This window comes from Silurus meridionalis, chromosome 12 (assembly GCF_014805685.1).
Source record: "Silurus meridionalis isolate SWU-2019-XX chromosome 12, ASM1480568v1, whole genome shotgun sequence".
Taxonomy (NCBI): domain Eukaryota; kingdom Metazoa; phylum Chordata; class Actinopteri; order Siluriformes; family Siluridae; genus Silurus; species Silurus meridionalis.
This window is the reverse complement of record NC_060895.1, coordinates 14,545,721-14,572,824: the sequence shown is the minus strand read 5'-3', so window position 1 is coordinate 14,572,824 and position 27,104 is coordinate 14,545,721. Positions and strand designations below refer to the sequence as shown.

General features: G+C 37.1%; 2 protein-coding genes across 2 annotated transcripts in view; both read left to right on the top strand.

Annotated features, from left to right (window-relative positions):
* gab2 (GRB2-associated binding protein 2) overlaps positions 1 to 15,999 on the top strand; it is a 43,937-nt gene extending 27,938 nt beyond the window's left edge. The window contains exons 3-10 of the mRNA XM_046862816.1: positions 4,569 to 4,800; positions 7,767 to 8,344; positions 9,029 to 9,123; positions 9,223 to 9,508; positions 9,734 to 9,824; positions 10,051 to 10,153; positions 11,129 to 11,251; positions 12,332 to 15,999. Coding sequence (XP_046718772.1) covers positions 4,569 to 4,800; positions 7,767 to 8,344; positions 9,029 to 9,123; positions 9,223 to 9,508; positions 9,734 to 9,824; positions 10,051 to 10,153; positions 11,129 to 11,251; positions 12,332 to 12,475 — 1,652 coding nt within the window. The 3' untranslated portion in view covers positions 12,476 to 15,999. The remainder of the gene's footprint in view (positions 1 to 4,568; positions 4,801 to 7,766; positions 8,345 to 9,028; positions 9,124 to 9,222; positions 9,509 to 9,733; positions 9,825 to 10,050; positions 10,154 to 11,128; positions 11,252 to 12,331) is intronic.
* Positions 16,000 to 18,171: 2,172 nt separating this feature from the next.
* zmp:0000001236 (mastermind-like protein 2) overlaps positions 18,172 to 27,104 on the top strand; it is a 42,848-nt gene continuing 33,915 nt past the window's right edge. The window contains exon 1 of the mRNA XM_046862945.1: positions 18,172 to 19,073. Coding sequence (XP_046718901.1) covers positions 18,618 to 19,073 — 456 coding nt within the window. The 5' untranslated portion in view covers positions 18,172 to 18,617. The remainder of the gene's footprint in view (positions 19,074 to 27,104) is intronic.

Genomic DNA, 27,104 nt, shown 5'->3' with positions numbered 1-27,104 from the left:
GAAAATTATACTTTAATCATGAAGATATTAATCTATTTTTATGCATCATCATGTGGCACGTATGGCTGTCCATTTGTTTGTGTTCTGTTTTTGCTGTTCTAAACTAGTGAGAGTTAATTACAATGAAGGTCACTGAGGTTGAAATGAAGACTTGTACTCGGTCCCACCAGAAACGGATCTAAATGGTGCCGTCCAAAGGTTATTTAGGGCTGGATTATCTCCTAATACAACACAGTTAATTCAGTTAATCAAGATCTTTAGGAGTATCGAAACATTAAACCCAGCTGTGTCAAATTCCTGAATTTCCTTTGCAGGGTTTTTTTGTAATTGAATTTTTGTGTCAGCACACAATACACATGTTTATGCTCTGATGTCTTTATATGTCTCATTTATCAGTAACTTTTTTCTTTCTGGTACATTATAAAAAAAAAGAAAATCCGTAAAAAAAAAAAAAACCCACCAAGAATTTATTTCCGGAAATGACATGGTCTGCTTATGATTACAGCTGAGTCTACTTAGTGTTTACACAAACTCCCTTTCAGTATAACATAATATATGTGGATTGGTAGAATGGCATTAACCTGAAAGCTGATATGTCATGTTACCTTTGTATGCTATGTGCCACAGTAGCAAATAAATAGCAAGTAATACAATCCACTTACAGCTACATAATTTGGAGTTAAAATGTGCTAAATGTGTGCGCTAATGTACTGTTTCTATAGTAGAGCTCATGGTGTCTATAACATTAAGCCATTAGGCTGCGATCTTTGAAAGCAGGTCATGAGATCATCAAGGGAAATCCATGTCGGTTCCACTAGTTTGTAACTGCTGATCCTGGCTCGTCAAACACTGTTATACTCTGTTCTAGTTACATTTTAAAAGGATATATGTAATTTACTTAGTTGACAGATGTGTATCTAAACAAATGTGTAATTTCCTTCTTTGATTTCCTTGTTTTTTTCTAAAGCAGGTGCAGCATCTCAACTAACAATTATAAGTGACTAGAGCTTAAAGGTCCTTGTTTAAAGACCCAGTGATGGTTCATTGTCAACTTTGCCAAATACATTTTCACTGTGTTTCTGTTGGTCAGCAATACTCTAATGGAATAATTTGCTTAAAATCTGCCAGTTTTAAATAACAACAACATTAACATCGTTAGTATGCACCATTGGATTTGTGCAAAATTATACACTATCTCCTGCTTTTGCATTGTTAGCCACATCACTTTTTTGCCAGCTGTTAATAGACAAACCTGACCAGATTTTGTAACCTTTATTGCATTCTCTTATTCTCACATTATTACATCCGAAATTTCTCTCAGTCACTGTAAAATGCTTGCCAAATGTAAAAAACACTATGCATTGCTGTCTTCCACTCTTCTAGCTAAAGGAGTTGATGTTTTCTGTTCGAGGTATTACTCTCACTTTTTCCACTGAGAAGATGAAATGCTATCCTCCAATCCTCCGCAGTGAACTCTTTCACTCCTATTTTTTTTCCTTCTTCTTTACTCCTCTCCCATCATCTGTTTACTGCTTTGCAGTAGCACTTGGTTTTTACAACCTCCCTGGAAACCTGGACATGAGAGAAACTATTTTTTTCTGCATTTTCTTAATAAAAAAAAGAATTAAGGTTTGGTTCTCTGGTCTTGGAAAAGCAGGAGTTTTTCACAGATTGATCAGCCCAAGCTCTTGAGGCTAATTGATGTTGCTGTGTGGTTGTGAGCAGCACTCACATGATGCAGGCAGTGATGGAGGGGGTTGAAGAAAGCTGGCTCTTGGGACATAGCCCTCATCTTGCTGTGTCACTCTGCTAATTGCTTTATATTCAGAGCAAGTCTCCTTGACCATTTCCCTGACCATCTCAGTTCACTGTCTATTATCCCTCTCAAATATGTCTCTTTACTTTGGATGTTGCTAGTTAGTTTCCAGTTTTAAATGCCACCAGTTCTAGTTATTGAGGTATATTATTAGGCCTCAAGTTTTCCATAACACAACAACTATTGTCAATCTCTGACCAGCCCCCAAAGAAGTCTTAAAATGGCCAGAGATGTTATCTATTGACGTCAGCCTCATTAGGAAAAATAGAGCATTCCAACTCGAGGAATGTACTTGCCTCTTGGCATACCATTTTGGATGCATCATTATCATTGTACAGGGTGTTGTGCAAGAGAATTAAATCTAAGTGATAAAATAAGTTATCCATTGTCTGCCAGAAGAAATGGGGCGAAGTTCATCTTTCATAAACTTTCATAACTAAAATCGATTTTTTGCAGAAATTGTTAAAGAAAAGCCCCACCACAATAAAATGAAAGTAGGTTTACTCTATTTTGATAGGAAATTTTATGAACAGGATTATGCTTTAGTAGATTTTAGTACTTAACAGGTACACCAATCTTTTTTTTGTGTATTTTTGTGGTATCTGTGGTATTTCTTAATATACTAAATCAGATTTATCATTTGGTCATTCAATATTTCTATTTTTGTACTAAGCTATAAATCACATTATCCCCTGTCCTTGGATAACTTCTTCAGTATTCAAAGGAATTGAGGCTTTGATAAAAGGCTGCCTTTCTCCTCTCTTTCTCCTTATCCAGCTTCACTAATTTTGGACTACTGATGTTATTAGATTATGGCAGCCTTGCCAGTGAATACGAAAGTATTGGCCATTATAGGAATATTGGCATGTACTCTTTGACCCATCACATACATGTGTACCAAAAATTGGACAGCATAGTACATTTGGGTATCATTAAATAGGATTTTTTTTTTTTTTTTGTATGTCATTGTGCATTGTTTCAAAATAAAAATGTGGACAGATACATTTCTGGTGAACATTTCTGGTGAAAACAGCATTCAATAAACAAGATTGATGACTTTAGTTTTTAATATTATTAAATCTATCAATTATAAATTTTAATAATGCTAGCATTATTTTTTTGTGAATTGTTGGAGAAAGGTCTGTCCTGACATTTTTACATATACCATCTGTCTGGAATATAATCTTTTTAGCCACTTTACTGGTGCAAATGTATTGACCAATCCAATTAGCATTAGTGATGAGCCATCAGGCCTACTTCCTGGGTTGGTTCATCACTACTCTATAATGTTATTTTCTACATATATAGTACTATATAGTTCAACTACAGGGCCAGTGCACTGCCTGAAGGTATTTTCTCCATCATGTAACTTGATTCCAACAAGCTCTCTAACAAAGGTGGAGTGTATATTTTTGTACTGGGTGGGGGATGAGCATCTCCTAATAAATCAATACTTATCATGTCTGTATCGGGACCAGAGCTCTTTCAGAGATGGTTGAAGCATTAACAGATGTCTCAATGGCCACTGGAAGAGTGGTTTCTAAACTAGCCATGAGACTGGTAGTGCTTCCTCATAAAACAATGGACTAATTGAAGACCAGTGTGAGCCCATTGACACCATGGCCTGGTCATAGCCTTTTTCCGGTTGTCCAGTGGTAGAGCAATGTGAGGAACATCTGTGTCTCCTTTTGTCTTTATTTCCCTCTCCCTCTGTCTGTGGATACGTCAGGGATATGACAGTGTTCCGAGGTCCATGTATTGAATAACTGTCATGCTGATTCCTCAGGTTTATTAGGGAAGAAACTCGTTCCTTTCTTGAGTATTTACCTAATAGTAGCAAATAATGAACAAATGCATCACATGACCCTTAAGTTGAAGAGCAGAAGTAATGAGGCTCGGATATGTAGTGGTGGGATATCGTTCTTCCTCCCACTACCACATGTGGAAAGTGCAGATCTTCTCAAGAGGTGTAATAAACTTACTTTTCCGCCCACTCTTTGGCACTCTCGCACTTTTTCTGCCCAGCTTGTTGTGCGTGAGGAGGATGATGGGTGGTGGGAAGAAAGGGTCATATGCTCTTTCTGTTTTTTTGGCTTTCCGCCTGGTCTATTTTCAGTTGCAAGGCCTGAGATTTGCTTCCACTCAGCAGACCAATGCTGCGAAAATCATAAAGAAACAACCCAAAGCAAAGGCCATGCTGTTCACACAGCTTTGTGTTAAGACTGAAAAACAGGCACGGTATAGATAGTAGAAGCTGCACAATTTTGCTTGTTGTTAACATAGCAGGAAAAATGTGCTATAAAAATGACCTTTGGCTGAAGACAGAGACCTAAAAATTCCTTCTTTTGTTCCTTCTCATCAAAGATCGGCTGTCTCTAATGATTGAGTTTGTAGTGCACACTGAAAGCTATTCAGTACAAACTGCCAACTAGAATGTTACAGCTTAATGTTCTTAATTTTATTTTGCTTGTTTGTTTACTTCATTGATCATGGCCGGAAAGAGAAGCGGGCTGCTGAGAAGTGTCTTTTTATAAACAGATATGTCCAGTTTGGATGGTCATTTTAAGTAAAATCTTTTTTGAAGTATTCAGGACATCCTGTTTCCTGTGACCTCATAATGTTTGTATTTAACGTTGGTGTTGCTTTTGCGTTAACTTAAGTTATAGCCATTTAAACTTTCTGTGATGCCTGAATTAATTCTCATATACAATGTCTAAATCTTCTATAATTACATATATTTTTTATTATGCAGATGATAGGCCATCTACTACCCACATGCTTCGCTCCATGGCTGGTGACCTCAGCAGTTCTCTGGTTCCTCTGCTTGGTGAACGCAAGACGACTGTGCCCTCACACTCCAGCCAACCAATGCTGTTCACCTTTGACATGCCAATTCGCCACTCCCATGCACCCCTGTCTAACAGCGCCCCACAGGACTACCTCCTTCTTCACCAGTGCATGAGCAGGAAGAGTGAAAACACTCGGTAAGGGACTCATGACCTCTGTACACCACACGTGTAGGCTTCCTATGGTATTAAAGCATCCGCTCAGAGTTCACAGGCCACACAACAACAATACTGCTAGATATTTTTGCTTGACAACCATTGTCACCCCTCATTAGCGATCATAAGTTTTCATATTATTACATATTATTTGTAATTCTATTCTATATTCTATTTGTATTTGTAAAGAAATTAATTAAAATCAGTCAGTAAAGCCTATCTTTGTCTCTGAATTTTAGGACCGATGTTAAAATTATTTCTAGTTAGTTTTTTGTTATCTAATATTAGTTAATTTTTTATCCTGAAGAAATGTTGTTTTATTTCACTGTGTATTGTACTGTATATGGTTAACATGACAATATTTGATATAACTTGACTTTAGAGAGAGATGGTTGGGAGACCACTCTGGTATTCCGAAAGCACAAAGTCATAAAATAAGGCTGGAAATAGTGTAATTTGCCCGAATAACACCTAATTTGAATAATTATTGTTTTCATACATACAGTATTTCACAAAAGTAACCATTTTATTATATTTCATGAATGGACAAAACTATAGAAATTAAACTTGGATATATTTTAGAGTAGTCAATGTGCAGCTTGTATAGTGCAAATGTACTGTCTTATAATAAGAACTCAACATACAGCCATTATAATAAAAAATAGTTGGGAACAAAAGTGTGAGTACACCCTAAGTGATAATAGCTATACGTTGCTTAACCATGCAAACCCACAGGTCCTGTACATCATGTTCATGTTTTTGTCTGCTTGACAGGACCATACAAATTTGTGTATATATTATTAGAGCAGTTCAATTTTCTCTTACTGATCACTGGATGTTGAACATGGCACCTCATAGCAAAGAACTTTCTGAGGATTTAGAATTAGAATTGTTGCTCTCCACAAAGATGACCTAGGCTATTAGAAGATCAGTAACACCCTGAAACTGAGTTACAGTTCAGTGGCCAGGGTCATACAGAGGTTTTGCAAGACAGTTTCCACTCAGAACAGAGCGCAAGGGTCGCTGAAAGAAGCTGTCTGTGCGTCAGGTGCAGAAGCTATCTTTAAAAAAACAGATGACTAAATGCTGTCACCACTGCTTTAGAGGTTGAAGAAGTGGAAGGTCAACTTAACCAACAAAGCAAATAAAACAATTACCTTTTAAATCCTTTCAAATAGTTTATGTACAATTAATGTATATGCCTTTTTCACCAAACATGGTAATAAGTATAATTAGTAAACTTCCTAGTCATTTGTTTGTAGACTCTGCAGAATATTCTTCCCTACCCTCTCAAATAACAATATTGTTGCAAAAGTTATGTTATGGCAAAGTTTTTTGCTAGTTTGAAAAATAAATGAATATAAAAACAGAACAGTTTTGTGTTATCATGCCTAATGTCATGGCTGTGATAATAAAGGACCTTGAAAGTTTTGTTGCTTTAACATATTTCCTAAATTTGTATAAATGCCAAAAGTACAAATAATTAATGAATTAGTTAACCGTATCAGAATTTTGGAATATAACAGAATATCATTCTGAATCAATTAGAATTTTGTGATTACATAGTACTGCTATTGCTTTGACACTCCTATATTTGTTCTGGTGCAACCAGTTGCCATCGGATCTCACATAATTAGTCGATTGAAATTCACCTGTGTGCAAATAAAAGCATCATGTTATCCCAATATACATATACCTGTTCATGAACAGGCCTAGATTTTGGTAGACAGCATTGCCCAAACCAACAGCATTAGAAAGACTTAAAAACAAGAAAAGTAGTAAATGAAAAAGAAAACAAGTAGAATGAATTTTGTCAGAAATAAAGTTAGTCTAAAACCATGGTAAAGAGGGGATTAGTCAAAGAAGCAACAACAGTGACATTACACTGCCATTAATTATAGTTTGAGAAGTAGTTAGTGTTTATCTTATAAAATGACTCAGATTCAGTGATCTTATTCAGCCTGTGTGCCTCTTGGATAATTATTTCAAGATAGCTTCTTGAATTTTGACTTTTGTGGGCTATCCCCCACTTCCCTGGTCAGAAAATACACAAAAAAAAATTATAATAATAGTTTTTAGTGGATACAGGCCTTAATGTCACCCACTCAGCCTTACTTTCCATGACACATTATCTTCAGGGCATAGATTAAAGTGCTCATGACCCTAAATAATTTTCAGGGCTTCAGGGTATGTAAGGAGTGGTTTGACCAGTAGATTCATTTTTCTCAGTTCTTGATCTCAGATCTCATTTTTCTCAGTTCTTGAAAAAAATAATTTTAAAGATACTTAATCTCACTGTCTTGAGAGTATCTCTTGTTAGTTGAACTCCTGTTTACACAAAGTCAACTTTTTAATATGGATGCAAGTTTAAGCACCTTTCTCATAGTCCCACTATATCAGACTGCGTTTGCAATAAAATGACTCAGCTGAATGTGAGAATGTGTTATTATGGACTCTAATAGCATCATCTATCATGACTAAGAGTTAGAAACACTGACTGTGTTTGCTTTTGGGTGGCAGTCACATAACATAGCATTAATGGCAGTCCTATATAATATAGATTTTAACTGTTACACATGGTGTCTTATGTAATTATAAACATATCCCTTACTTGAACATACCCCATATTAAGAGGTATGATATCTTGATTTTGCACTAAATCCTGAAACAAACCTTGTAAACCTTTATAATACTATAATTTCTTTTTTTATGTATGGACTATATAAGGAAAAAGTAAGGAAATTCATAGAGACTGACTATTGTTTGTGTCTATTTTATGTGGTTCAAATGAAAGATTTCATTTACAAAACAACAAAAAGTGATATAAATAAATTTTTTGGATGTTCCCCACATTTAATGAATAATTTATAATTCATGTCAAATCTGTACAGGGATTAGACAACATTTATAATATATATTTCTATTAATACAATTTATTTCTTCACCAGAAGTGCCAGTTTCTCACAGGCACAGCGTGGCAGTTTGTTGTTGGGCAGTGACTCAGCAGTGCAGCGTATAGCTCATGGTGTCTCGCAGTGTATAAATGGGACTGGCTCTCAGCTGCATGGCTCCTACAGCCTCCCCAAGTCCAACAAACAGCAGCTTGGGGTGCATGCAGATTTATCCGGGAAGGCCTGTTACGCACTGCCTCGAGCCCACAGTGCCGAGGAGCCTTCGGACCTCGAAGCTGAAGAAATTTATACGTATAAGACACCCTGTAATGCTCTTGCCACTGCGCAATTCAATGACCAGCGCCCTCCAGACAATTATGACCTGCCTGGCACACCTGGCTCTATCTATCAGATACCTCGCACATTCGATAGAAACCACAATGCTCTGACGCCAAACAGTGCAGATTCAACTGGTGGCCACCCACCCCCCAGGCCACCAAAACCTAGCTTGAACTCGGAGACACGCTGGGGAAGCCCACAGTCAATTGGAGGACAGAATGGAGAAGTGGCCAACATGTCCGTCATCCCACGAAGGAACACACTTCCAGCTGTAGAGAACATCAAGCTTCACAGAGGTATTAACAATTTGCCACTTATATAACTAACTTTATTTTTTTTTTTTAACTTAATTTCAACCAAAATCATATGCTTCACCTGATAATCTCAGGCTTCCACTGCTTCCATGCTGCCTGCTTAGTTATTGACTGTTTCCTTTCCATTCCCCTGTTCTTCCTGTGTCTTTATCTCTCGCTCCCATTCTCCATTCACTGCTCACATCTGATTTGAAACAGAGGCAATCTGGCTTGTGCCACTCTGATCTGCAGAGAGGATAATGAAATTCAAGCCATGCACGCAGTCCCAGAGTGACTCGTTACGGCCTGATAAGCAGAGAAAAAAACAGACGTACTGGCTCTGTGCTGGGCCTCCATAGTGGCTCTGTGCTCAGTCAGGCCAGGCCAACATGTCTGGAGTAACAGGAAGTGACCTTCTGACCCTGTTGGCTCAATAACAGTCTGTTCATGCACCTGTGTTTGGCAGCCATGTTCCCAGAAAGGATAATCGGAAAGCAATGGAGTGTGTGATGAAGTAGTTTCATGTGTTGACTGCTCTGAGAATTGATTGCTCACTGCTTTGAAATTTATGTAGGAATGACTGTCTTTTTTTAACACAGCACACGAATCTCTGACAGAAATGTTCCAAAACATTTTATTATTGGAAGCTGTTTGTGAAGAGGGTTTTTATGTTTCTCTCCTCTGCAGGATCCTCATTTGAGACCAGCAATCAGCGTCCACACTATTTTAATAACTCTGGTCAATCTGTAGAATCTGTCAACGATGGCTTCAGCTCGTACCTGGTAAAACCTTATTTTTAACCAACATCATGTCTTTTTTTGTAGCATTAAACTCAGCGCATGTGAACCTAGTTTGAGTTACATTTTCACGTCTTTTGGCAGAGAGAAAAACCTCCACTTACTCGCTCAGACAGTGGAAATTCTGACGACAACTATGTACCTATGAACCCTGGCTCTTCCACCTCCCCTCTCAATGCTGCCCTAGCTGACAGCCCCAAGAACAACTACATTCCCATGAGTCCTGGTCCACACCACTTTGACTTCCCAGGATTCTCTGCAACTCTGCCAGCCAGGAAAGGCAGTACAGCGTCAATGTGCTACAGACCAGGCCGTGTGAGTGACGTCACACCTCCACCAATCAACCGCAACCTTAAGCCCAACAGAAAAGGTGAGGGGTGTGTTTTGATCATTTCAGTGCACTGGTGGTCAAGTAATGAATTTATCAGTAATGAGTTAACTGCATCCAAGGTAGTATTTTATTAACATAATCCAAGTATTTAAATATTTGGATATATTTTTCTGTGATATATATTTAAGTGAATTATTAAATACTACAAATTATTGTACTGCTACTATCGTAGTACTATTAATTCTTGTTAATGGTCATGTGCAGTAAAACCAACGCCTCTGGATCTGAGGAACAATGGCATCATTGATGAGCTTCCTTTCAAGAGCCCTGTTACACTGTCATGGAGCAGACCTGTGTAAGTAATTGAGTGATTATGAGCCACATTTACTAACTCTGGAAATTGTTTGTGTTTAGTCATTAGTTAACTTGTGTGTGATGTTAGAGCTCAGAATTTAATCTTCAGTTACTGTGAGGATTTTTTTGCTGTATATCCCGTTCAGTTTTAAGCAACATGAAAAACATTTATATAATTAAGGATCTGCTGGGATTCAATATCAATTAGCATTTCTGTTTAATTCCAGGCCTGTTATGAATTCCATCTCTTCACAACACTGTCGACCCATCTCCACGCAGAGCATCACCAGCACTGATTCTGCAGACAGTGAAGAAAATTATGTGGCAATGGTGCGTTTAACTCCTGAAAAAGGAAATCATTTTCTTTCGTCTTTAGAGTATAATTGTTCTTCGGGGCTTTAAGTGACACTCCTGTGTTTTTGTGTTGTGAAAATAGAGATAGCAGACTAGTACCATGTCGGCTTCTAATTTGGACTGTTTCATTCCATTATCAGCCCAATGTATACATTAAAAAAAAAAAACAGTTTGTTGTGACTAATGACAGTAACTTTGAATATATTTTCACAAATTTAACAGTTGAGCTGCTTTTGGTCACCACACCCACTAATGCATGTTATTCAGGGTTGTTAAAATTGTAGACATAATTCATGTAGCTCTTCTCACAGCAGCACAGTGGTTTAAAGTATCCTCTTAATCAAGAAAAATTGTTTCTTTGATGATATAGTTTCTCACAGAGTTTTCAAGGTTTTATTGTGGCCTTCACTAATGCACATTCATCGTTTTTCAATAACTATCATTCTCTTCAGTGCAAAAATAACAGTATATTTGCATTCTTGGTTTCTCCTCACAAGTAGCTTTTATGCCTTTTTTGGTAATTCTTCCTAAAGCATATTAAAAACTTTGGAAGGCTTACAGTGATTCAGATTAATATGACTCACTATCGTATCTTAAAGACTGTATTTAGCAACATCTCTTTAAACTAATCTTTGCTGTGTTTTGTAAGATGTTTTTAAAGTAAAGAAGAATTTTTTGTCTGCAAATAGAATATATGAGCATAGGAGAAACCTCTTTTTTTTCCTCCTAGGAAAAATGTGGACTGCCAAAATCTAAGCAGTCCTTGACAATGATTCATGTTATCTCTACATGACATTGTCTTTCTTGTTCTAGTTTCCAAAACAGTATGTTTCAGCTACCTTTTTTTTTTCTTGAAAGATTATATGCTTAACCAGATAAGATTTAGTGTTGCAGATTTGATTTGAAAGTTATTTTAAAAACTCATAAATTATAAATGTTGTGTATCTGTAGCAAAACCCAGCATCTACCTCGCCAGCAGTAAGTGGTACCAGCAGCCCTGCTTCTAGGAAAGGTGGTAATGTTGACTACTTGGCTCTGGATTTCCAGTCTGGCTCCCCTGGTCCACACAGAAAGGTAACATATACAGTATGCTGTACCTTCTTACCATTAAAGGCATTTTAATTAAAACTCATATTATTTATTATAATAGTTATATATTTGTAAGTTGTAGGTGTGTTGTTGTGATATATTTGACATGAACACTATTGCTGTTTTCAGTCATGTTTATTTTTTTTTATGTTCCCCATTTGATATACAATTTGGTTTCCTTTTACTTAACACCTCCAACTCTCTTATATCACCTGACCGCTTCCAGCTTGGTAAAAGCTAATGTCTCAAAGATGAAACCAACATTCAGGGTGCTGTTTATGCTGTATCACAGGGCAGCATAAGACTCTAGGAAAGCACTATGTGCCGTCTTTCATATACATATGCTCATACATGTCAATGATTGTCTAGGGAGGGAGAGAGTTACATTTTTTTGCCATTTGTTTACACAAAATGATGAAGGTACAAAATATTTTTCTACTGTGGCACAAAAGTATTTAAATAATAAAGCTAACAATTATTTGTTTGCATAAGTATTCACCACTTTTGACCAATACTTGGTAGAACTTGGCATCTTTGGTTTTAACTACAGCTCTAAGCCTTCTAAGATATGTCTCTCTCACCAATGTCAGCATGTCAGTCATAATTTGTCCCAATCTCCCAAACTTTCAAATCTTGACACAGATTCTCAACCTGATTGAAGTCTAGGTTTTGACTAGGGTGTATTCACTATCTCAAACTTTATTGTAGCTTTTAATATGCTTAGGGTCATTGTCCTGAATGAAGGTGAACCTCCACTCCCAGTCTCAAGTGTCATCGAGATTTGAACAATTTTCCTCTTAAGTTGCCCTATGTTTGGCTCCCCAGTCATGTAATTTTTTAATACATGTTGAAAATCATCCCTATAACACGTAGAAATGTTCAGGGAGGAAACATATGAAAGGGATTGTAGAAAACAGCTGGGTAAAGAGAGAAGTCCTGTCTTGTTCTCTAAATATAGGATCATAAAACATACTTTATAGTTACACAAATGTGATGTGTAATATGTAATTTGCTCTTGTCATTCTTGCCAATTAAACAAATTTTATCCTCACTCTCTCCTCACAGCCTTCCACGTCTTCCGCGACATCAGATGAGAAGGTTGACTATGTCCAGGTGGACAAGGATAAGACACGGGCCCTTCAGAGCACCATGCAGGAGTGGACGGACGTCCGGCAGGCCAGTGAGCCGGCCAAAGGCATTAAATCCTGACAGAGTGCTAACATGCTAATTCTGGCAGCACGATGAAACACACTCTGCACGTGGGCCTCCTTATCACTTCGTTTTCAGACTGGTGTGCCATGACAAGGGACCTTTCATCTTTTAGCAAAACACAAACATACAGCAAGACATTAAGCAATGCTATAAAATGGAACACAAAGCCATAACAATACCATGGAGGGGAAAAATAGTCATTGATCATCAAGGAACTGCCTTGCTTCTTAACTATGGACAAGTATTAAGCCCATCATTTTCTGAAATTGTTGTTTCATTGTCAATCGGTATGGTATACATAAAAACAAATGTGCTTTACTATGCATATAAAAATTCCTTGTGTCTTATAAATTGTTTGACTGAAAAGGTACTAGTTTCCATTTTGTACAAATGCTCCAGGGAATACACAGATTGACATGATTCCAAAAGTTCTCAAGTACAGCCAATTAGATAATAGCATAATAAATTGTTAATAATGTAACATTTTCTAAAATTAGCTTCTTTGATTTTTACAAAGTCATATCATGTTGGCTAGTTAGCACTCTGATGACGTATGGTAGCATCAAACTAAATAAAGCAATTCATTTTAGTCAGAACAGAAGAATTAAACCTCTCATTCCAAGGAACTGAATACTTGCTGCTGTTTAATGCTCCAAAACTCTGTATTCTGATTTAAACCAAAAGTAGCTATGTTTAAACTCCATGGGTATTTCTTCCTGCATGGTCTTTGGATAAAAAAAAAAAAAAGGAAAGCTAAACAAAACATAGTGCTCTATATGTTTGGATCTGTAATCGTATCTATTTACAAAGCATTATCTTTTCCAAATAATGAATATGTCCTCGGTTTCATCGTAATCGCAGATTGATTTTTTTTTTTTTTTATCAAGTAACCTTTTTATAGCACCAGGTAGAAAACATGCTACTGTAAATATAGGTTGATACTAACTCTTATGTAATAATTGTCATGTGCTAACTACTGTAGCATTAAAAAGATGACTGTACATTTGAGGATATTCCCCAAAATACATTAAAAACCAATTAAACGTTAGAATATGATATTTGACATGCGAACGTTGCAATGTGATAAACAGAAGGCAGACCATGTAATCACCAATTCAATGTGTATGTGTACAAACCGTCACAGGTTATTGTTTTTAACAATTTACAAGGCACAAGGTGCAGATTGATCTTTCTGTGAATCGTGCTGCACATTTGCGTTGTCTCCCTGATTATTGAAAATGCACATGTTTAAGTACCAATAATCTTTCCCTTCCCTTGTAAACTAAAGCCTCGTATTTGAAAGAAAATACCAAATAAGAACCTCAGATGATGCAGTTGCAGCATGAGTTGCATGCAGTTGCCTTTTATATTTGGGAGTGCAATATGGGCCACAGATATCACTGATTGGTGGAAAGCTATCTGTAGTGCAGTGTTATCAATACTAACAAATGGGTGCTGCATGGAAGTTAAATAACAGGGTTTTTTTTAGTTGAGTTGAGTGAGCTTACAATAACTGCTTTCCAGTCAATTTGAATTACAGTCTGTCTTCTATTGATTCTGCGAAGACAGAAACCTGAATAACATTATCTAGTGGCTAAGCAAACATGAAGCTCAGCGAAAAATAGAAATGGCAAAACTGGTGTGCGGTATAAAGAACAAGCTTTTCAATTTATGAAACTATATTTAAACTATGTAGCTGAGTTGTGTATTGAGAGATCCAGCCATGCAGATTTAGCTTAGCTATGCATGTTCGGTGAGGAAGACGATGAAAACAGATCGCTCATTCTCCCTGTAGAGACTTAGCAATAAATTGAATCCGCTTGTCCTTGCCAAATGTTTTGCTAGTGGACACATTTTTCGTTCATGCAATTTTGGTTTTCAGGTATATTATCAGAAAAATGTAGAAAAGACAGTAAATATTGAAGTGGTTTTCAAGGGCGATATGACTGATGTGATGTGTATATTCTCCTCCAGTTTTCATGGCCATATTTATTAAATGGTGCAGTTGTGTGCCAGGAGAAGTGCCACTCTAGTCTTTATTTATCAGACGTTAAAAAAACCGCACAGATTTTTTTTAATAGTTTTTTTTATATACATCAATAATTCATAGAATGGTTTATCTGCATAGTATACAGCTCTGGTGTTTCTAGTCTGTAGGACTAGTTGACCAGCACTAAAGCATTTTCTGACCGACTTGTCATTCCAGTCAATCATTTTTGGTGCAGCTCCGTGTAAACTCTGTGAACTCCAGATTAATATGAGGTCACGAATGTGCATAAGTGGGACATTTACTGTGAAATGTTCAACAAAGTATTTTGAAATGAACCAGGTGAATCAGTTACAGCTGTACTGTGTCAAGAAAAGGTTGAATTGGAATTTACTGCAGTAATGAAGAGTATTATGTTTTAAAGGGCAGAAAGCAGATCCAGTTTCTTTATTACTGATTAATGCATTACTTTTGTCTAAAGACGCAACATGCAGTTTCTATTTAAAAGCACTGTCATACGAAGCCTTCAGAAAAAACAAAACAAAACAAAAAAATCCCTCAGTGGAGCTACTTGGGAGGTTCTACTGTAAGCTACTTTTTATTTATTTTTTTTATTAGCAAGTGTTTTAGCATATTAGCATACTCTGTTTTGGTTTTCAATATTTATGGCTTTCTCAAGAAAAACAAACAAGAAACCTTTTTAGATTTTTCTAAAAGGGCAAGCTAGAAATTCCAAAATATAAATTACATGCCATTTTAAGATGTCATAAAATGGCATTAACAGATTGAAAGTGTATATGCCAGGCCTGAACTGAATTACATATGCTTTACATCAAGGAATTTTTTCTATTTATTATTAGATAAACACTCCAATTCAGGTGGACCTTTAATTTAATTTAAGATTACTGCTTTTTGTCAGCATAGATTATGGGGCTACTTTTTTGTAACACTGATTTTGGAAAACATTGGAGATGTACTTCTGTGGTAACGGTGCACTGGCATTGTCCTTCAGCAATCTGTGATTCTGCTGAAAGGCAGTGAGACTGAAATCAGTTATTCTCCATGCCATTTGTGTGTGCTATAAGTGAAATGTGTAATGTGCTGTCCTGGGAGAGCATGTGTAAGTGAACTGAATATCTATGTTGTGTTAATGTGTATGTTATAGTGTGTCGGGTGAATTGCTCTCTGAGCAAGATAGAAAAAAAAGTTTTCTTTTTACTGAGTTTTCTCAAGTAATGTACACTTTGTCTTATTTCTACAATTACTGTAAAGCCTTTATACTCAATTGCTTGTGAATTAATTTATTAATTTATTACGTGTGTTCACAGGAAGACAATTCCTTGTAAGAATGACAGTTTGTGGCTCTACTAACATTAATTTATGCTACGCATCTTGATCTTTGTGAAGCAATATGCCAAGTAAAGCCAGTAAATGGTCTAATGTGGTACTTTTGGGATACAAATAAAAATGTCATTGTTATTTCATGATATTATATCCTCAGAATGTTGACCAATAAACTGCAGTTCAAACACCAGCTTTGACATTTTCTCTTGTGTAGGTAATTGTGATTATGCATTTCAGAACATTGGAAGAATTAGAATATTGGTTAGCTGCAAAAGTTGCCAGCAGGTCATATGAATATGAAGATTGTGTATTAACTATAGAACAAAATGTCATTTTTATTTTTCCTATAAATTTCAAGACCGGCACATTTCTTATGGAGATTGAATAACTGAATAATGTTTTTATTTACACAGACAGTATACTACCCAGTAAACATACACCATGTGTAAAGGAACTGTAGTTAGCACAGTGTCACTGTGGCTACTCACTCCGTTCTGGAAATAAGATTTGTATTGTGCATGCATGAAAACCCTAAAGAATCCTTAGTGCTAGCCTAAGCCACTAACCAGACAGTAGCTAGCGCCTAACGCTACCGCTATGAATTCTTTAGCATTTTTTGCTTGTTGTTTTGCATTTCTTTCCCCTAATGGTACTGAAATTTGAACGGACCGTGAGTTTAAAACCGAGGTATGTACCGAACCGTGAACTTTGTGTATTGTTACATCCCTAACATATCCTGATCTAGTTTACTTTCTTCTCTTTCCTTAGTAGCTTGAAATCTTGCACTGAATATTCAGGGATAAGCTCACAGGTCAGTCTTAAACACCTTCACCTCATCACTATGTGTATTGTGTATTGTTGAGCCACTCCCTGTGTCTGCTGTCTCTGAGCTTACTAACGCTCATCCCTAAGCCCTGCTGACCCCTTGTGGCAGCCACAGCCATGACTCAGCTTGTCCTAATAAACATCTCCCTGTGTTCTGACTCATACCTTCATTATATCAACATGTTTCCACCACTATCTTTATCCACTATCTCTTTGTTCGCCACTGCTGTTCAATGCTGATAAAGCTGTTATTCAGCTGCACTCATCTGCTGTTTACTCCAAATGATGAGATCAGAGAAAACAGCCATGTTTTTACATTTGCTTTTTTAATTGACTATTGATTTCAAATAGAGGGACTGTAAGACTCATCGAATCACATGACAACAGAGATGCTGTGGTGAAGAAGGGCCTTCTGATGCTGTCGTTAAGGTGCTGAGTTGCATAGTGCAGACTTCAATCACATGCCACAGTAGGCCCTGGACTTTAATTAGAACAATGACAATGATTGTGCTATTATCAGCTGATGCACTATTACACATGAACGAAAGAAAGAAAGAAAGAAAGAAAGAAAGAAAGAAAGAAAGAAAGAAAGAAAGAAAGAAAGAAAAAGAATTCACACACAATCATAGCATAAATTATAATTAAATCATGAGGAAGAAAAGAACAAAAAAAACCTACAAATTATATAAAGGTAAAAAAAATTTAAAGTAAAAAAAAAAACCCAGCAATAATAATAATAATAATAATAATAATAATAATAATAATAATAATAATAATAGAAAAAAGAACTAAATAAAACAGATGGACGCTGAATGCGCTACTTGCCTTGTCAGCAGATGGTGCTATTCTCACTGACTGCTCATTTAAATAATCTGAGACAAGTAACCAATCAGTTAAAGATAAATTACACTTACAAATTGATCAGCTGTAAATAACCTTTTGCAAGATTTTTATTAAAAGTTGTAGAATAACGTTTCTAACTTGGATGCTTCGTGTAGTTTTCATGGTCCCACCTCTGGATCAGATGGTTTGAGAACATGACAGTTGACAGCCTTCAAATTCCCTAGGTCTCAGTGTGATCATCAGTGGGACGTGATGACAGACTAAAATCCATTGAGACCCATTTTGCAACTTGCAGGACTTAAAGGAACTGCTTATGATTATTGGGTGTCAGACACCACAGTAAATCTGAAACTCGAAAAGTTCAGAGCTGGTTTGGTGACACAAGGAGGATAATACACAATATTAAGTGGTTTTAGGTGTTCTGTGCATATACATGAAGATCAACCTGCATGAGATGATCTTAAATGTCCATCTACTGAAAATAAATAGTGTCTAATTAGGAAAAAAATATTTAAGTGCTTTCATTAATTCGTTTGTTGAAAAGAATTGCAAAAAAAAAAATCTTCTTTTGAGATTGTAGTTCTCCAGCAGATGGCGCACACTGATCTCACGTTCCCTCAAAGCTCCGGCTTTATTCAGTGTAAGAGCAGCCGGAGAAACGCCAGCGGGCGGTTGGAAGAGATGAGGAGGAAGAGGAGGAGGAGGAGGAGGGGGAGGAGAAGAGGTACAGCTTCAGCTATTATGTAGTAATCGGGAGGAGGCGCGAGGAACCGCGCACTAGACGCGTCAGGGAAGAGAATGACGGGACAGCAGTGAGATATCTCCTTTTCTCCGGAAGTTTCTTTGTGGATTATAGTAGGCTGTAATTGCACTTATTATTTCCACGGTAGGAGGAAAACCGGACGCACGGACACGTCTGAGGGCTGTGCTCGAGCTTTACCGATTTTAAAACACTGCTTTTCTCCTGTAAGGAGTTACACCTTGAGTTGGATTTGCAACTGTGGCAAACAGCGTGGTGGTGATAAGTTCAGAACCCACACACGGGAAAGACTTATTGCGCACGAATTGACTGTCGTGATTCAGAAAGCCTCCTGCCGGGCCACGCTGAAGAGCTTTGCTTGTGAGTAGTTTGCTTTTAAGATGCTCTGCTTCTGCGCAAGACGAGGCTCAAACTTCAGCTGTAATCGAGCACGGAAAAGCTGTGGAATGGGTGAAGCGGCTCCGGCGCAGGCCACGGCTCCGGGTTTCCCACCCGTCTTGGGCTCGGTGGGTTCGGGCTCCATGGCATCGGTAAATCCGGTGTCGGTCCACAGCGCGATAGTGGAGCGGCTGCGCGCGCGGATCGAGCTGTGCCGCCGCCATCACTCGGCGTGTGAGAACCGCTACGCGCGCGGTCAGGCTGAGATCTCGGACCGAGAGCGCGAGGCGACGCTCCAGCTGCTCAGTATTGTACAGCAGGGCGCCGGGAACCGGAGAGGCAAAGAGAGGAGCGCGAGAGGAGGCGCCTCGCACGGGCCGGACGGAACCAGGGCTAACGGAGAGCAAAAGAACCGGGAGGCCGTGGAGGGAGAACCGAGACTGGCAACACGCATCGCGGTGAGCATCTGAGACAAGGAGTCCAGCATGCATTTAATCTTCATTCAAATAATAAAAACCAGGCCAGAGCGCGCGCTATGACGCACAATGGCACTATCTGAAGTAGTTTGTGTCTGTGCGTGTGTGTGTGCGTGCGTGCGTTCATGTGCGTGTGCATGTGCGTGTCTATGTTTTATATCTTGCTGGACACAAGTGTCCCCAAATACATGGAATTATCAGAGAGGTTTATTATTGTGGGGACATTTGGCAGGTACCCCAGGAGAACACAGATACAACAAAGCATTAATTAATTCCAATAATATTAGTCAACGGATGATCCTCAAAGGTAAAATAAATGTGTGTGTGTGTGTGTGTGTGTGTGTGTGTGTGTGTGTGTCCGTCCATGTCTTATATCTTTGTGGGGATATTTGGCAGCTACCCGAGGAGAATCAGCATAGCATTAATTAAATGCAATAATATTTGTCATTAGATGGTCCTCGAAAGGAAGATAAGTGTGTGTGTGTGTGTGTGTGTGTGTGTGTGTGTGTGTGTGTGTGTGTGTGTGATTTATTGTAATTTCGAAAGCCACATTTTGATCACATTTGAACATGTTTTTAAGTTTACACTGTTAATATGTATAATATGTATGTATTAACCTCCTGAAACACTATGAAAAAGAAATTAAGACTAATTCTGGACAATGTGCAAGAAAAAAAGTCTACCTGCTAAACCCCACCTTTTCCATTTGGCTAGACTGTGACAGGAAAGTGGCTCATATGTGTCAGTAAAACATGCTGAGATAATGATAAGAATCCTGACTCAATAAGAAGCTATGAGCTTGAGGAAGCCCCTGAGGTCAATAGGACAGCGCTGGGCTTTTGTTCTCTGTCCCCATGCCTTCCTCATTACTTTCACCATTTGACACCAATTAAAGCTGTTAAATCAATTAAACATTTCTGCCTGTTAAAGGACTTTGCACGTCGTGTTCCCCTGGATTGTTAATCCTATATAATTCTCAGCAGTTCATAGTGACAAGCTCAAGAGGTTGTGAATCAGTGAGCATAAACTCGGTGGCTTTGGGATTTGTTTCTGTGTCATCCATTGTCATTGGCTACTACCGTGAGTTTCAACATATTGCTCGTGAAGCACCTTCTTGAATTAAGCTTTTCCTGTAAAACCGTTTGAAGCATGCCTCCCGTGCATAAATGTTTAGTGCCAGTGAATATATTTCCTGGTTGTGTTTACTCAAAGTCAAACAAGCCTTAAAAACTCGGCTGTTGGGAGGCCGCCCAGTGATTAAGTGCCCTGGGCATCGGGACGCTTTTTGTTATTTCCTAATTTCAAGGTAGTGACAGATCTGGGAACAGTGGGAGGGTCATGTGCAGCACACTCTCACGGAAGGAGAGACCAGTTGCAACTAGTTGTGTTTGCTCATCTGAAGCCAGATTGTACAGAGATCAGGAGAGCACATTAGCTGTGTTCAGTGACCCCGTTGATTAACCACATGTTCAACATTACCCACACATCTGTGTTCCCGTGTAGAACTTTCTGTTGAGCATATTGTTCTTTAGCAAGTAACAAGTAATGCTCCTGTAAAAATATGATAATCTATGCAACATTTACTGTTTTAAATATGATTAGCTTTGATATAGCTAACATAGCAGGCATTAAAAATAATATGAGGAAGCAGGAAATGCCTTAGTATTTGGTGGCGTTCTTGGCTTAAGAGCTGTCGGAGAAAAAGCTGGAGCAGTGCCTGACCCTGGATACACTCTTCTGTTACATGAATCCTCAGAGACCATGCTAAATCCAGAATCAAGGTGAGCGTCTCAAAGTGAATAACAAGAATTCTCTCACGTCTTTCATCTGGATGAGGAACATTAGTCTTAAACAGTGCAGACTTCAGCATACTTCAGCTTTGTAAGAATGCCAGATTCACTTGACTAATGTATAGCAAAGTATTTCTGTATTCTGCTATTTTTCTTCATCTCTCTACAAGACATGTCTGTTGCACATTTTCCGCTTCATATTTTTGTCTATATGCCTTACTGAGTCATAAAGAGAAAAGTACAAAGTGAGCCATGAAAAGGTTTATGCTAGTACACGAAATCTGATAGGGAACGGGAACATGAATGAGTAGTTTGGTGTAAAACTCTAGGAGAGTTGTTTGTGCTGCTAAAATCAAAGACATTCCAGGCTCATCTATGCTAGCTCTCCTAGCGGCATCCTTGTGAGGTGCCCCCTGTGTACTCCTCATGTTTTATTCACAGCCTGCGAGATGTCTTAGGCTTTGAACACCACTGAAGAGTTCAGCATATACATCTCTTATTTTAGTTTACAAAAAATAATAGCTACAGGTCATGACCGTTCCACTCAATCTGATCTTTAAGACCTAACACGTGCCGTTCTTACAAACTCCTAACCTTATTTGTTCTGAGAGGAAGTAGTGAAGAATACGGTTTTAGAAATTAAAAACTACAAGAGGAGTTTCCTTCATCCCACACACTCAAAGGGAGGTGATCAGTGAGAAGCACAGGCTGGCTGTCATATGGCTTGAGCAGAGTCATTTGCTTCATCCAACTGCATGTGGCTAAATTCAAATATCAGCCATCCGCTGAGGGCTTAGATTTATCCCATAGACATTTGGTAGCTATGATTCAGATCCAAGGCTTTAAACTGTTTTACACTTCATCTAACAAACTGAGAATGCAAAAGGGAATCAGTGATCTATCATGGCTGACATTTAGATTTTTTGTAAATGTTTTCTGTGCATGATACTTTAATTATGTGTTGTCACATATTGCTAATTGTATTGTTGTTATTGATGTGATAATTTGATCAAGACCATTGACAAGTGGAATAGAAGTGTTGGACTGTGGAAATATGTGTAGATGTACTAAGGCGGATTTAAAAATAATGACGAGGGCTCGAAATTAGGTTGTGGAAAGAGAAAAGAAAAAAAAAAACAGGAAACAAATTGTATTTTATTAGGAACACAATCATAAAGATTTTTTTGTTCCAGAAACAGAAATGTTAAAATCCCTGTAGCCTACTAGTGTGTTGTTTATATCTTATCTCCTACTTATCCCCCAGTTGTTTTTGAAGCAACATCTCCATTCAGGGTGTCAAGTTTTACACATGCTGTAGTAACATAAGCCATAGTGCTACATGGCTGAGTTTGGACTGAGTTTGCACATACATCGTTGTTAGTTGCTGTATTTCACTTTTGAGGACAACAGCTGAGGCAAACTACACTAGGAATGAGTATTTAAACAACATGACATCATGTAAAATTGCAGGATTTATTTTGATAATAAAACATCTTTCATATTAATCATAGTTGTGTTTGAACAGTAGTTTTGAGGAGCTTGCCTGTGTGGGTGTGTTTGTGACCATGGAAGTGCTAATAATTTTTTTAAACCATATAAACCTATTTTATGCTATAATGTAAAATTAACAATATGAAATTAGTATGGCATGTATGTGATTGACAAAGAGACATTTAGTGGCAGACAGTTGTGGATAATACTGTTTCACTCCTGATGTTTGGGCAAGAAAAGCATACTACCATTTGCACCCTTAAAGTTAAGGTTTTATATTTCACTGTTGAGTGAGCTAACAATGTTGCTACCTAGCAGTAAAAATCTAACTGATCCTTATAGTTTTTCAAATGTGGCCAAGTTTACTTTTTGGTCAGTCTTAAATAAATGACACAGATCTTATCAATGGGATCAGTTAACTGGAAAGCAAAAGAAAAAAGAAAATGAGAAAGTGAGAAGAGACGATCGCTTGCTAATTTATTGCACTTAAAGACGGTGACAAACCGGCATCCTGTGTATATAGGTGATACGTTTCTGGGACCGTAACTCACTCCGTTCAGACTTTGGAATCAATTATAAAGTGCTTTCAATTTAAAATGACACTTAAGTTTGCAAATTGCTGAATTAGCAGTTCAACACCGCCACCCTTGTCTCAGCTCCAGACCGTACTATATACATGTGAGTCAAATCTTCCACAAAGCTATCCTTTTCATGCTTGATGTAAATTCTTAAGCTCAGAAAGTATCTTGAGTCTGTCAGGTTTTTGCTGAAGATTGAAAAGAGGGACTGGCTCACCATGTCCTTCGACAAACAGTGTGCTTTGTTGGACTTACCAGAAATCCGACCCCTGTGGGAACCTGCGTGTTCAGGTGTGTATGCATTTACGCATACCCCTTAGCAACTGTGAAGCTGAGTTTCAGGGGGAAACAAAGTTTACTTACTTATCAGGTTTTTGAACATAATGCCTTATTAGTATAAACAACAAATGTACCTACATTTATCTCTGTAACTAGCAGAGGTGCCAGAAATAATCAAACATATATAGTTTTTAAAAGATAAGCTGTAGGAAACTAGCTATTTAAAAAAATCTGAGTAAAAGTTAGAAAATGTTGAGTAAAAAGCTTTCAAAATGGTATGTTGCATGCTATACCCAGATACAGAAGAAGCATTGTTTAAAAGCACAATTTACATTTACATTCAGGAGTAAAGAGAGACAGACATCTGGGCTATGGTTAGCATTCAGCATTATCACAAACAGATATTATTATTGACACTTTGGAGATTTTGTCCACTGGGTTCTCCATTAAAATAATGTGGCTCGGGCACTGTTGACATTATTGTGATGGCATTGAAGTCATGTGACACTTTATTGTTAATTTATAAGGATGTAACATGTAAAGGCAACATAATAGAATGACCTGTGGTGAACAAAACTATAGCTCACATAATAGTGTAAAAAAAAAAAAAAAAACCTGTGCATGGCCAACTAAAATCAAGTAAAAATACAATTTACTTTTGATTCAAGGAAACAAATACATCAACACTATGCTTGGCAAACATTTTGGAAAGTCAATGAGTAAATGTAGTGTTACTAGCCACATCTAATATGCATGTTTCAATGCACTTAAGCCATGAATTGTTTCATCAGTTAACCAGTATAAATCTCTAGCTTGATAAACTTTAAATGCTTAAACTTGTATTTAAGAAGCCCTGGTGATTTCTCAGGTATGTTGCACGTGTTGGATAGCAATAGATTTGGCACAAAGGCCATTCTGGGGAAGGAGATAATTTGTGGGATTCACACACTCCACACCTTTATGAAGGGTCATGATCCTTTCGAGGGAAATGAGAAAATGAGCACCTAATGTCAGTAGCAGCCTCCTGGGTGGGAATGCTGGGTCAGATTTGGGTCTTTCTGGCTAGATCAGAGTTCAGCACTGTTTACATTACAACACAGGATATTTCTTGCAGGGAAGCCAAACCGGCTTGCCGTTCCCAGGCTCCCCACTCTCAGCCTCACAGAGCCTTGAAAAGGAGCACAAGTACTCTCTTTTTCTTCATTCCCTCTGTCCTCTGTTTGCTTCCCTCTCTCACTCCTTTACACTATCCCTTGCCTCGTCCTCGGGGGTCAAAGACATTTGTACTTTGTATTTTTATTTCACACAGACTCGATAATAAGATGTTAATAACTGTAAGCTTCAACATCTGCAGTGATCAAAAAATATTTTTAGTCCAAAAATGTGGGATATTTTCTGTGTGAGAAAACAATTTAACAAGAGTTCTTAAAACTGTGGCCAACCAAATTTTTTATTATTTGGAGTTTTCAGACTGAACCAACTGGGGCTTCTCATTACACTTATGTTTTTCAAAATGTCAGAAATAGCATTTTAATCCTTATTACCTACTAAAGGGTCAGACTGGAGTTTAAAATTTACTGTAGACTAGTGATATTTAATGTCATCCGTTTTCAGAAAGGAGAAATTGTATCGGATTAATTGAATTTTCTTATTCATACTGTTACTCAAGTCAAATATTTAATTTCCACGTGATTTAAAAGCTGGTCCATTTAAGTTAATTCCAAATTAAAGCAATGTATTTTTATTGATTATACCTTTAACCTCTTGTATATTCAGTAATAATAATCAGTTTTAACTCATCTTTTTACAGAGTTAAACTGAAACACAGTGCAGTTGAAGCACATTTCAGGAGCCTGTCTTCCTGATTAATGCTAACTATCTACCGGTTACTTCAGCATGCTGCCAGTACTTTGCAGAGTAATCATAAAACTGTAATTGGTATAAAAGGTTGAAAATAATAACCAGGGCTTCAGTTCTCTTTGAGGAATTGAATAGAAAGGAAACTTGTATTTAAAGAAATTGTATTTAGCCAGAAACTTAATAAAAAAAAATACCTCTGTTACAAAAACAGAAAGATTTACTTAAAATTCCTGTAGCCCATATATTTTGATTAGAAGTATATAAAAAAAAAGATTTATTGTAAAAATATAAGAAATAAAAAACAATGATGTATGTTGTTATGGAAATGTAATGTAAAATGACCCTGCACTATGTGGATTAGTTTCTTAAAGTAGCTTTAAGTGAAGTGTTTTATTCCCCTTATGTCACAACAACTGACCTTTGTAAATGTGAGCCATCTGACCCCAGCTTGCAGGTTTGCTACTTAATCTTGACCTGTCTTTGTATGTCTGTTATCCTTGCAGTTGAAATGTGCCCTAAGGTGATTACATATGCCGTCTGTGCATTACAACCAGACTGGTGTTTTCTCTAATGATCACCTAGTTTCTGTAGGACTATTTGACCCAGTAAATCTAACGAGACAAATATTAAAAACTTCAAATAGCAGATCTGAGAATATATATATATATATATATATATATATATATATATATATATATATATATATATATATATATATATATATATATATGTCCAACATTACTCTAAATATACTACGCTTGTTAACACTTTATAAATATTTATCAACACTAATTGGATCGAATCATTCTTAGAGGTATGCTCCAGTATGATTTTTATGACTTTTATGCACTGTGTCTACAGTTCAGTATTTATGATGAAATAGCACAAAGCATATTTTAATAATTAAAAAAAAAAATCCATGTAAAGAAAAGAAAATTAATATTTCAGTATTTTCATTTTATTGTGTGCAGATTCCACAAAATCCAGTGTAATGTAAAATTATTCAATTTAGTCATGTTTTACACCCATATTCAGAGGAAGCAAAAGTACACACATCCTTCACTAAAGTAGAAGTACAGATACTCATGATTTTGAAGTACTGATTACACATTTTTACTCAACTTAAAGTAAAGAAGTTTGGGCTCTGACATGTACTTAGTGTAAAAAATGTAAAAATTACTGCTACCTGTCATGTTGGTAACTGGACCTCACATCATATTAATATTAAGGCTGTCAATCCATTATAATATTAATCACGAGTAATCGCATGATTGTCTCAAGTTAACTCGTGATTAATCGCAACTTAATCGCACAGTTTTAACTGTTCAAAATGTACCATAAATGTATAATAAAATTTATACTTTTTAGGTTTTTAATACTCTAATCAACATGGCAAATGTGTGTTTATTATTAGTGAAACCATTATCAGCATAGAGCATGAAGACAAAATATTCTTATTTTAAAGTAATTATGGTGTTATAAATGATCCCAAATGGAACTTTTGCTATGTTTCAACACGGAGGGTTAATGAGGTGATATCAGAGAAATTCTACCTCTTTAAACTTTCATACGGATTACCCAATTAGAGAAAATTGTAAATAGATGTTAATTGGTTTATTTCAATTAGGCATTTAAAGCTTTATATACATATATTTATTATGTCTGTGAGGCAAATTTTCACTGAGATTCATGTTGTTTTATTTATGTGTCTGAAGAGAGACGGCAAAGAGCGCACCCTGTCTGTTTTCTTTATTTTACAAAAGCACAGCGTTTTGTTGTTATGAGTGTATACAAATAAAAGTAGACCCTTTACAGATTCAAATGATGTAAATTTATGTATTCAAATGGCGTTATGAGTAATAAAAAATGCCACAAAACGCACCGGCGCGTTTGACAAACCCAGAGGGTTACTAGTGTGCATCTTGGATGATTCTGTTGCTGATTTGAGGCACATCAGTAAAACAAATGTTTACTGATTAAAAAATATTTTTCTGTGGAGTTTATTTTTTTTTTTT